At 36.0% G+C, this 12,921-nt stretch overlaps 2 protein-coding genes across 4 annotated transcripts in view; one reads left to right on the top strand and one right to left on the bottom strand.

Moving 5' to 3' along the window:
• Nucleotides 1–7,386, bottom strand: part of Nlg2 (Neuroligin 2) — a 179,402-nt gene extending 172,016 nt beyond the window's left edge. The window contains exon 1 of the mRNA XM_067764725.1: nucleotides 7,184–7,386. The gene's annotated coding sequence lies outside the window, so the exon portion shown is untranslated. The remainder of the gene's footprint in view (nucleotides 1–7,183) is intronic.
• Nucleotides 1–12,921, top strand: part of Nha1 (Na[+]/H[+] hydrogen antiporter 1) — a 160,212-nt gene that overhangs the window by 39,811 nt on the left and 107,480 nt on the right. The window contains exon 1 of one of the 3 annotated variants that reach the window (XM_067764732.1): nucleotides 11,957–12,502. The exons of 1 other annotated variant lie outside the window; for it this stretch is intronic. In XM_067764732.1, the coding sequence (XP_067620833.1) occupies nucleotides 12,479–12,502 (24 nt within the window). In that variant the 5' untranslated portion in view covers nucleotides 11,957–12,478. Of the gene's footprint in view, nucleotides 1–11,956; nucleotides 12,503–12,529; nucleotides 12,661–12,921 lie in introns of those variants that run through there. One more of the 3 variants, XM_067764735.1, reaches the window with a different exon arrangement.

Raw genomic sequence — 12,921 nt, 5'->3', positions numbered from 1 at the left:
TCGACCCCTCAACTAGACTATTACCAATTTTAATTATGCGCCGAGGATTATACGATTTTCACCCATGAGTTACGCATTGACATCCCTTAGACTGCTTATTATTTCGAAGGCGGCATCCTTGGCCGAATAGTCACTCCCTAACTTTTCAAGGTGTTTCTCTGGTGTAGCTCGGCAGCATAGCCCGACAAAAACATCCGTTAGAAAGTCTTCGGAACTACACCTAGAGCTTCTAGGAAAGTGACGTCGACGAAGGTACATATGAGTTCGAAGTCGCAGTCCTATAGCTTCTGTGCTGGCATATGGTGTGAAGGTCAGGAGGCGTGGTAGTGACTGGTAGCGCACATCGGGAATTGTAGCTCTTAATCATCGGGAATTGTAGCTCGAAAAAACTGGATGAGCCCTGTGAGTTATGAGTATTAATAGACCATTAATAGCAACCTTAAGTCGACTTTGTGCGTGACCGCCAAGGAGCCACAAATGATTTAAAGAAATTGTGTTCGCGACGATTATTAGGAGTTAACCCCAGTTGAAACTACGCTTTCCACGAGATATACAGACAAAAGTGTGACCATTTTATGTAACTCTATTTCTTTTCAACAGACGCAGCAGTACCAAATCCAAATACCGGGGTTATGTTCGAAGCCTCCGTAGAGTAAGTGAACGAGGAACAATCCCTCCGCAAAGAGCTACTCCTGAAAATTTTTGAACGATCTGCGAGTTTTTGAGGCCAAACCCCCGGATGTTTCCGAAATGGCCAAAATGTTGATTTCCTTAAATACTACAAATAAAACCTTTCCTAAATATTATTTTTTAAATAGAAAAATCAAGCTTTTTAAAGTAAGAATACCGGCGTACGCCGGCGCGCCGCCCACGCCGCCGCCGCCGGTATATAATAGAGCCTACGCCGCCGCCGCCGATAAAGTGATCGGTGTAAACCTCTAGTAGATATCCGCTTATAACTTCGAATCGACGAAAGGAAAAAACTTTAAAAATTGTATGGCTACATACCTCTTAATCGGGCGAAAGTGTTTAAACATATATTTGTGACGCGATTTTGGAAAGTTGACCAGGGACCGACCTATTTCAAACATTTTAGTTAGTGTGCGATTTGGTAGCTCATTTTTCTTAAGGTTGAGAGAAAGTCTTCTGTTGAAAAAACAAAAATCTCGATCTACAATTCAATGAAAGGATGATGGGATGGATTTTGTAGTAGAAAAGTTTTCCGGAAGATTTATGGTCCCCACTAGGATGCAATGGACGTTAAACGGCTTTACATAAATATGGGTATATTGCAACCCATTTATGGACGAAAGGCTTCGCTAGACCATGTTTTGTATGAAGGTGTTGCATTTTTTGAAAGCAGTGTTATAGAGATTTCACCACTGAGTTGAGATGTACATGCCTAGGAATCTGACGTTCGGTTAACTGCCAACGCGGGAAGGACCGATCTAATTTTGTTTAAATTTCGCATGCAAAACAGGACAACATTTACTGGCTAGACTAGTAGTCATAAGATGCATGTCCGAAATTAAAATGTTGTGTTTTTGCGTTTACCCTTGTCAAATTTGGTCTAGAGGCAAATCGGATGCGGGCGTTGAACCATCTTCAGACTAATTTTTAATTCAAACGACACTGAGGTTATCACTTTGCTAAACCGGTTAGTCGCTGAACAAAATTCGACAAGTGATGAGGCGTGATTACAATTTCAATGTACATCAATTTTACACCCTGTCGGAAAAGTCAAAAAAATTCATAATTTTTTTTTCCGACTGGGGTGGTCAAGAATAGTTTGAGATAAGTTGATACTAAGGACTTCCGCAGCGCAATAAATAGCTACAAATAGTTTAATAACAGACCTGTACGCAATCTCAGATATCGTTAAAAGAATAAAATCACTAAAGGAATATAATATTGAACAGCTGACTTGTGGTTCATATATACAGCAAGTTAATTCTGATAGAATAGCTGATGTTCCATTTCCTGAACAAACTTTCGTTTCATTGTACAATATCGAAAGCTATACTTCCAGCTTCGTTTGCGTCTCCTCTTACAATTTTTCTACCATATTCTTGCTCTCCCTCTTGCTCAGCCTTACTCAATTTTTCGTTCTCCAACTCTCTTTACCCCTATCAATCACCCTCGTTATTCCCAATCTTGTAGCGACAACGAAGATTTTAAGGAGTATAATCTTTTCCCGATATTGTTCTTGAAGGTCCCGAAATTAGCACCATGAAGGTCCCACCAACTCGTGGACGATTTGATACGGCTTCGTCGAACGTTCTAAGCCGTGAGTACCACGTATTCGTGCAGTTTGTTGTCTAAATATACAGGTTTACGTCTACAAAACTAATGTTTTAAGAGGCGAGCTCTACCCAGGGGTTGAAGCTAAACCCCAGTAGAGTAAATTAAGCTAAACCAAATAATTTCCGGCCTTTTGAGTAAAGCTTCTTCGGCTTTATATCGAAAAACAGCCGCTATCGACGATTTTTTGTTCAATTATCAGTTTATTATCGGTAGCGATTATTGTTATCGACTTCTTATTTGTTTATTATTTGCTTGTTATCGGTGGCTTACAGATGTGTTTTCGATTTTATATAAAATTTTTATAGGTATCTGTTTCATAACAAAGCGATGAGTCGTCGATAACATATTGTTCACACGCCGCTAACAAATTGGAACCATTAGGATAGAAAAGCGATAACTTTTCAACATCAAACCGAAAGTTTTTGCCGATAAATCGATTAGTTTTCGATAATTTAGCCATAACACGTGGTTAAAAAATTGGTAACACGATACCAAATCGATAACTTTTTGATAGCATATGGATAACTTTTCGATATACTACCGATCACTTTTCGATAACATATCGATTACTTTTTGATAACAAATCAGGGAAACAAATTGGTCATATTTCGATAACAATTGATTACATATACATAGATCACTTTTTGATAGCATATCGATAACACATTAATAACTTAGATATGTTATCGATACCTTTTCGATAATATATTGATTATGTTTTGATATCAACCGATAACAAACCGATAACTCGACGATAAAAATCGGTAGCTCATTTCCGTAAGCAAGAACCTACCTACGTACCAAATTTTAAGCAGGTGCCGCGTTTTTATACTCAGCTGAGCAGAGCTCACAGAGTATATTAACTTTGTTCGCATAACGGTAATCCGTAACGGAATAAACTAATCGAGATAGATATAGACTTCTGTATACAAAATGATCGGGGCTAAAAAAGAAATTTATTTAGTCATATCCGTCCGTCCGTCCACCCGTAAACCCGATAACTTGAGTAAATTTTGAGGTATCTTGATGAAATTTGGTATGTATGTTCCTAGGCACTCATCTCAGATCGTTATTTAAAATGGACGAAATCGCACTATAACCACGCCCAATTTTTCGATATCGAAAATTTCGAAAAACCGAAAAAGTGCGATAATTCATTACCAAAGAGGGATAAAGCTATGAAACTTGGTAGGTGGGTTGACCTTATGATGTAGAATAGAAAGTTAGTAAAATTTTGGACAATGGGCGTGACACCGCCTACTTTTGAAAGAAGGTAATTTGAAAGTTTTGCAAGCTGTAATTTGGCAGTCGTTGAAGATATCATGATGAAATTTGGCAAGAGCGTTACTCCTATTCTTATATGTGAGCCAAATAAAAATTAGCGAAATCGGAAGACGAACACGCCCACTTTTTAAAAAAAAATTTTTTAAAAGTAAAATTTTAACAAAAAAATTTAATATCTTTACAGTATATAAGTAAATTATGTCAACATTCAACTCCAGTAATAATATGGTGCAACCAAATACAAAAAAAAAGAAAATTTCGAAATGGGCGTGGCTCCGCCCTTTTTAATTAAATTTGCCTAGAATACTTTTAATGCCATAAGTCGAACAAAAATTTACCAATCCTTTGAAATTTGGTATGGGCATAGATTCTATGACGATAACTGTTTTCTGTGAAAATGGGCGAAATCGGTTGAAGCCACGCCCAATTTTTATACACAGTCGACCTTCTGTCCTTCTGTCCTTCCGTTCGGCCGTTAACACGATAACTTGAGCAAAAATCGATATACATAGCTTTACTAAACTTAATTCACGTACTTATCTGAACTCACTTTATCTTGCTATAAAAAATGGCCGAAATCCGACTATGACTTTTACGATATCGAAAATTACGAAAAATGAAAAAAATGCCATAATTCTATACCAAATATGAAAAAAGGGATGAAACATGGTAATTGGATTGGTTTATTGACGCAAAATATAACTTTAGAAAAAACTTTGTAAAATGGGTGTGACACCTTCCATATTAAGTAGAATAAAATGAAAAAGTTCTGCAGGGCGAAATCAACAGCCCTTGGAATCTTGGCAGGAATACTGTTCGTGGTATTACATACATAAATAAATTATCGGTACCCGACAGATAATGTTCTGGGTCACCCTGGTCCTCATTTTGTCGATATCTCGAAAACGCCTTCACATATACAACTGAGGGCCACTCCCTTTTCAACCCTTCATTAATACCTTTAATTTGATACCGATATCGTACAAACACATTCTAGAGTCACCCCTGGTCCACCTTTACGGCGATATATCGAAAAGGCGTCCACCTATAGAACTAAGTAACCTTTTAAAATACTCTTTAATACCTTCCATTTGATACACATGTCACACAAACACATTCCAGGTTTACCCTAGGTTCATTTACTTACATTGTGATTTTCCCTTATTTTGTCCCCAAAGCTCTCAGCTGAGTATGTAATGTTCGGTTACACCCGAACTTAGCCTTCCTTACTTGTTTAAGTAATATTTTGGCTAATTTAAAAATACGTACAAGCCAAGATAGAAGATAATTTCAGTTTGACGTAGCTGTCAGAGATACAACTTTTCAAATTCTGGAAAAGCATTGCCATCTCCACAAAATTATGTTTTGGCAATTTTAAGTTTTTTTATTTTTTTTTTCTATCATCAATATTTGAAGGATAAATATTTATAGAGCTCTTATAAGGTGTGAGCTCATTTGTGTTAAAAGAACTGAAATGCCGCATCCCAAGCCCAAAGCAAAATCTGTATACTCCTATAAGGAGAGTAGTACTACTTAAACTATGAACTCTTAAGCGGGAAAACAGCACTGCTACATTGCTGGCATTGCGACTATGTCTTCTTTTTGCTCCGCCTCTCGGCTTAGTAAGAGGGTGGATATATGCGGAGTATCTTTCAATCCCGCGTATATTACGGTTTTGATTATGCAACAGGTACGGCGCGTCCTCAGATTTCACATCACAAAGGGTTCTTGCCCTGCCTTTGGAAGTTTGGAAAAACTCGCTTTATACTTTTGAAGGTGTTAATATTGTTCAGCCTAATCAATTTAACTTCATCGTTTCGATCGATATCTACACATAAGAATTCCTGCATCTATTAGCGTCACAGTCAGGAAGTGTTTGGTCGATCCATTCATCTTCTTATGGGCAACCGGAGGCGCAGCATTTTGATTATTTTAAAATCTCAGAGCAAAACCGAAGTCTCTGTATCACCACACTTAAGTTTATGAATCACTTCATAACAGCAGCGCCGTTTGCTACGACAAGGCCATCGTTACTTCCAGCGAGGAGAAGGATCTTTTCAAATACAGCGCAATTCGCCCACGTAAGCGCCTGAAGTGCTCAGCTAAATGGTAGGGCTAAGCCCTAACATTAGGAACCAACTGTCTGTCTTTGCAATGGCTTAAGATCCAATAGAGGAAAAGAAGCTGATATATTTTTGCGGTGGTGGTCAAGTTCGGGACAACCGTTATATGAACGAATACGCACGAGCAAGATGTTAATCTTGTATTTTCTGGACCAGTATTCCAATCAACAACTACCTGTTGTTTTTATTTTTGTAGCGGCATAAAATCTCCCCACAGGTTTGGGGGAGTGCTCCCGGTTTGACAGTTCTTGTCGGATATAAATCCGGGTGCTCAGACACGACTGTGGTGGGAATGTTCAATACTTACCTGGTACAGCTTTTTGAACGTGAAAAAGTAGACCAAAAATCGAAAGAAAGAACAAGACAAGACATTGCAAGCGAAAATATCGTTTTGGGAATTTAAAGAAATTTTTAAGGATATGGTAGCGCTTTTTCAAAAGTTAATGCCAATAACAGTTTATCTCAGGCGGAAATTATAGCCGTGAAGCAAGTAGTAGAAATTGTGGAGGAAGCGTGCTTAAGCTGCAGTCGTGTTAATATATTTTGATATTCAGGCGGCGATTAAGGCAATAATCTCACACAGTACTTCATCAAGAAGTGTTCTGGAATGCAATGAGAAGGGTTGGAAAAATTTCGGTAAGGCCGAACAATACATTTATACTGTGTTCCCGGTCATAAATGGACAGAATGTAACGAAAAGGCCTATGAGGTGGCAAAGGAGGTTGCAACACTAGCTGAATCGACGATAGACGTCCCAATGCGTTAGTTGGGCTCCAGCTATTAGTGGCGACAGAGTTGCCAGATCTCGAGGCAGCAAATAAGCCAGCTCTTAGAAAACTTCTAGTATTTGCCAAGAGAACGGAGTTATTCTATAACAAAAGTTCTGGCACCTGATTGTGGTTTTCTCCATTTGGTCGTCAAACAATTTCCGGTAACACTATGGACACATTCAGTCTATGTAATGTCTTTATTGATCGGGCAGTTCAACCTAACCTAATCTTAGTATGCAGTTAATCGTGATTGAAGTTGCCGTGCGCCCACCCTTCCAGTCGTCAAATGAAAAAACGCTTTATTTAAAGCAGCTTATTTTAATGAATTAAAATTATTTTTGTTTACATCGTAACTAGTTACAGCTAGTTATAAACTGGTTCCTAAAGCACCCCCTAACGTATTTGTTGCTGAATACCTTTTGGTAAAATACATTTTTTTAGAAGAAATGAAAATGTATTTATCTGCAAATCAAATTAAGAAAGAGGTGTCGTCGGCGATTCTTAAAAGAAAAAAAAACCTAATTAAGAAATTTACATATAACTTAATAAGTGCTGTCTTATGCTTCAATTAGTATTCGCAAATTAATAATTTCATTAGAGAAAACCAATTTTAACAAAACAAGCACACAAAATAACAAAAACAATATAAATCTGTATTTACATATAATTAAGCTAAAACTGGATACATAGAATACTACTCACGTGACATTTTACGTCGTAAGACTTGGAAGAAATAAAAAACCAAAAAACCCAAACAAACAGTTAATTAAAAACAAAAAAATGCAATTTTAATGTCGCGCGGAGAACCAGCAAGCATCAAAAGCTAATTAGCGACTAGAAATAAACAAATTAATTAAGTTTAAATACAAAATTAAGGCGAAACAAAAAAAATGTATTCGCCTTTGAAAGAAAGGAAAAAGAAAAGGTAGGAAATACAAAGCTGACGGAAGCCGAACTTTAGTATATACCCAGCTGTGTGTTTTTAAACGGTTGTATTTAGCTTGACTCTGTGTAGCGGCTGGCCAGTCGGCTACAAGCTTGAAACTTGGAATATAGTTCAGAACCCCATGATAATGCAATAATAAGAAAAAACTCCGATAGGTGGCGCATGTATCAAAATATTTCAAAAAATCGTTTTGTGGTCCGATTTGGCTCATATATGGAACACATTTAACATACATGAATAGAAAGCGAGCTATGAAAAAAAAATTCGCCGCTAGGTGGCGCAAGGATCGAGATATTAAGAAAAATCGTATTTGTAGTCCTATTTGGCTCATATTTGAAACACATAATACATACATGAATAGAAAGCGACCTATGAAAAAAAACTTCCGTATATATCCAGCTGTGTGTTTTTAAACGGTTTTATTTAGCTTGACTCTGTGTAGCGGCCGGCCGTTGTTTACGAATTTTGTAATTAAAATATAAGTAACTTCCCTATAAGCTACAAGCTTGAAACTTGGAATATAGTTCAAAACCCGATGGTGGCGCATGGATCGAAATATTCCAAAAAATCGTATTTGTGGTCCAATTGGGCTCATATTTGGAACACATAATACATACATGAATAGAAAACGATCTATGAAAAAAAAAATTGCCGCCAGTTGGCGCAAGGATCGAGATATTAAAAAATTGTATTTGTGGTCCGATTTGGCTCATATACATACATAGCGTCCGGTAGAAGTAACATCAAAATACTTTGGAGTTCGAGGAGGGACAGCATACGTGGCGCCGAGTTGCGTAAAGTATTTGGAAGGATTATGTATTGAGGACTTAGATTGTAACAAATTGTCAGGAAAGAGTCCTTGTAATAATGAGTCACTAAATGAACTAAACAGAATGAGAAATAACTAAAATAAAAGCGTTGGGAGCGTGAAATTTCTAAAAATGTGAGGCGTAGCATAACCTGATTAAGGTTCAGTTGGTCTTCCTCATGACTATCAATAGAAATTTGACGCGTCCAACGCTTTTATTTAATTGCCTGATCAACGCCCTAGATTGAGGAGTGTGATGACTAGTACCTAGGGCCTACCCAATTATTTTCTAGCTTTTAGTATTATTTTTACTTAATGTAAGTATTGTTTTCAATAAAACCGTTTAATTAAAAATTTTTTTTTTTTTCATTATTTTATATTAACATATAATTATTTAACACTCCACACATAATTGACGCTCGAAGTAATTCGCTAAATTTTTCTTTCGCTTATTGATCTGTCCTTGCGCCGCAGTTATAATTAGTTCACTGATTAATTTTTTGATGTGTTAACATAAGCGTAAGGTGTAAGCGTAAGCGTAAGCACAATCTTTGTAAGTGGGGGATGGCAAATGGGGGATCTATGAAGAATGGCATTTACGCAGCGTGGGGTGTTGGTAAACTCTATTGTGTTGGCGTAGGCGTAATGTGTGGTATTGGTATGATGTATGGAGTAATAGAGAACGAAAGAGAAATCATGACTAACATATGGTGGCAACAATGTACGTGGCAGAGTTGATATGAGCGAAATCGCACAGCAACTCAAGGTCAACATGTCAGCTACATATAAATAAAAGTTTCTGAGCATATACAAAATTTGTTTGGATGCAAGTGCACGAAGAGATGTATACACTGCTTTTTGTTTTAATTAAAATTTGTTTATTTTTTAGGATTTTGTTGGTTGTAACAAGACAAAAAAGTTAAATAAATAAAATGGAAAAACTAACAAAAATTTATTAAATTAAAAAAAATAATAATAAAAAAAATAATATTAAATGAAATAAAATAAAATACCGTAAAATAAAATAAAAATAAAATAAAATTAAACAAAATAAAAAGAATAAAATAAAACAAAAAATTAAACAAAATAAAATGAGGTAGAAAAACATAAAATAAATGAAAATTTATGATTGTTTCTTTTAATGGTGTGTTCAATTTATACTTATTATTAAGAATTCATGAGCTTAGCACCGGCTTATAATAGTTGCATATTCAATTAGTATGTTTTTCTAAGAGAAACTGGAGAGAAAGAAAGAAGCGTTTACTGGCATATTGCGATGGTACCATTTCGAAAACCGACACGAATTCATCGTCAGGCAATTTCGTAATGTTATCAAGGGTTTCACCGAGATTCGAACAGCGAATCACACGGTGAAACTGCAGTTGCCTTAACCACTAGGCTATCCTGCTTGTATTTGTCCATGCATGGTACCATCGCAATATGCCAGTAATGTTTCTTTCTTTCTTTTCAGTTTCTCTTAGAAAAACATAATAATTGAATATTCAATTATTATAAGCCGGTGTTAAGCTCATGATTTCTTAATAATAAGTATAAATGAAAATAAAAAATAAAATAAAACAAAATAAAATGAAACAAAATAAAATAGTTAAAAATAAAATGAAATAAAATAAAAGGACACAAAATAGAATAAAATAAAACAACATAAAAAAAAATGTAATAAAATTGACAAATTTGTAACCCTAAGTAACAAACCAATAAGAAACCAATCTCGACAATAACAGGCCGATTACAAATCGATAAGTCGACGACAATTATCGTTATCAATAATAAGCCGATTATAAAACAACATGGGTTGTTATCGATGAGAAGCCGACGAAGTTCTTCCCAAAAATCCCGAAACTGTGTTCCTTGTAAAGTTACCTCTGTTGTGTTGTATCTTTAACCCCTGGGCGGGCTCTAGTTAACTTAAAAACACATCGAGCTTCACGAGCACTTGGTGCTTAAACCTTTTTCTTTATAGATTTAAAACAAATCAGCTTGCCTATTCGAACTCAATTGATTTTATTAATATATTTTTTGACTCAATTGACTTGACTTCGGAGTCCGGAGTCTTTTTATATAGCTCGATCTATGAAAAGACGAATACAGTAGTGAGATAGAAAAAAAAACATAACTTAGAGGGAAATAGGTTAGAACTTTTTAGTTGAAAGAACTTGACTGGATCTTGACAAGCTTAAATGGCCAATAGAGTTCCGGAAGCCAAAGCAGTAAATATATATATAAAAAAAAAACAAGAGACTTAACGAAAAGAATCGACCTCAAAGACCAAAAATGTTCTAAATTTCTCCCTTAACTCTTTTCGAGTCAAATGAAAGACCGCTATGTATAAAATAAGAGCTGCTTTTTGGTTACATAAAAATAAGTTTCTTCTTCTTATGCGAATAATTAAAATTATTATACTCTATCTGAATCTATCTATATATCTATAGACATACCTCTCAAGAATGTTTGGCTGATCGATAGCAACTAGTGAAGATCGCTTCTATTCTGAAAACAAAGCAAACTCTCATGAAGAGCTCCCTCTTCGTTCGCAATACAGTCCTGTAACGTTGAAGAAATTCGATCAAAAAAAGTAGACTACAATAGGAAGCTTTTGAAGCAAGCGAAACTCACCGGAATGGGGCATATGTACGTGCTATAAAAAAGACGTAACACGACTCTTCGAAGAACTTTTTTTCTCCCTTCAAAAACTATCTGCACCCACTTCCAAGCTACATACAAAAGCCCAAAACGGACTGGGCATCATCTAACCTGGAAGTATTAGACGTTTTAGTACACACGCACGCTCGGTTCAGCCAATCATCCACCAAAAGCAGCTATCAAACACAACCAAGCTGTACTCCTTGGGACATCTAACAAAGTGAAATGGAGTATAAAATCCTGCAACTACTTTTCATCCCGGGAATTCACAATATCCTTCCCGCTGTTTTCGTAGTTTTCAGTATGCCTACTTCAAAGGCAAAGACGTCAAGCTGTGGTAAAACAGAAATATACAAAGTTACTTCTACGAGCAAGGATTCGACGCCGGTAGGCTTTGTAAAGCATCTTCTAATAGAAGTAGATCCATTCGAAGAAAAATAAACGAGACTTATCCACAACTCAATGACTTGTTTTTTTTTTTTTGCAACAGCCACGCTCCGATGACGAGCCTTCATGTTAGAAATATTTCATTCACGGTAGTAAATAAATAATGGCAGTACTTAGATGAATTGTCCTTGCTTTGAAGTAGAGCCAGGAAGCATTGTAGCTACTCATGCGAAAGGCAAACAGTGATTTGGATTTGCCTTCACTGAGAAAGCACATTGGGAATTACTATGTGGAATGTTAGGAGACTTTCACTCCACAACAACTAGAGCAGGACCAAGCGCCCAAAGAACTGTCTGTTTAGACTACACGGTGGACACAAGAAAATCTCATGTTATAGTTACTGGTAACCAGTAGTTACGGGTAAATCTGTGTACTAGATACCTCAACTCTTGCTCAAGCTAACGCCCCGACACAAGGACGATATGACATGACTCAATCAATTTCTTCTTGGGTGCTTATCATTTTGATTGTCTGTATGGATCTCGCTCCATTCATGCCGTTACACAAGAGCACAGCTTGGCATAAAAAATGAAGAAGAAAGAAAAAATGAAAAACAACAACAATTGTAAACTTATATGATCCAGCAGTGACAGCACAACATCATAGTCCAAGTTAATTATTAAGCGAGGATAGTGGCGTACAGAAATCAGATCAGATCACATCGGTGGTGATCAAATGATAATTGCATACAAATTACTGTTGCTGCAAATTGTTGTTGTTTATTAATATCTTATTATTGTTGTATATACAAATCAACGCTAATTAATGTTAGCACTTGTTTTTGTGTTATTTCAACTTATTTCGGATATATAAAAGTGCTAATTTCTTAAGTACCGCTTACAAACATACATACATACAAATGTATACTTTTTGTTGTTACTCATGCCTATTAACTTTGTAGTAATTGTGCTAGAGTTCTTACATACCTGCTTACATACATACGACAAGGTGTTTTTTAGGCTCATATTGGCTATGGAACAGATTCGCTTACTTATTTCGATATTAAACGGTGAACACAACGGATTCTAAAATCAATCAACGCTTGACGGTCATCACCTGCGTGCGATCTACATACCAGAAAAACATACATACATACACATTAAGTTGTTGTTGTACTTAAAAAAAGTGATTAGTGATGCGTTCGGACGTTTATCATATCGTAAGTGAAGAATGACGGTCAACAGAGGTCATTAAAAGCTTTGCTATTGTTCCAAGTGTCTTCAATTTCGCATTACAAAGGGTGTTGCATTAGAAGTTTATACAAAAAACTTGTGAATTTTTTTACAACAAAATAAAAAAAAACAACTTAGAAAATCTGTAAGTGTTCTTAAAAATTCATCTAAACCCTACCTGGGAAATATTTTGAACTGTAGAAATTAAAAGAAAAAAAAAATTTTTTTTAACGATGATCAAAAAAAAGCAAATCGATAATTTTGTTGTATTAATTTCAATGTCATGCGTTCTTTGGTTAAATTTTTAGCAAGTGACAAGCAGCTGTCATAAAAAGTTCGTTTGAGAGGGTGTAGTTGCGAGCACGAAACTAACAACAACATTTTTTACAAATATTTTCTGGTTTAT

This window comes from Eurosta solidaginis, chromosome 2 (genome assembly GCF_040869045.1).
Source record: "Eurosta solidaginis isolate ZX-2024a chromosome 2, ASM4086904v1, whole genome shotgun sequence".
NCBI lineage: Eukaryota > Metazoa > Arthropoda > Insecta > Diptera > Tephritidae > Eurosta > Eurosta solidaginis.
This window is presented reverse-complemented; position numbering and strand designations above follow the sequence as displayed.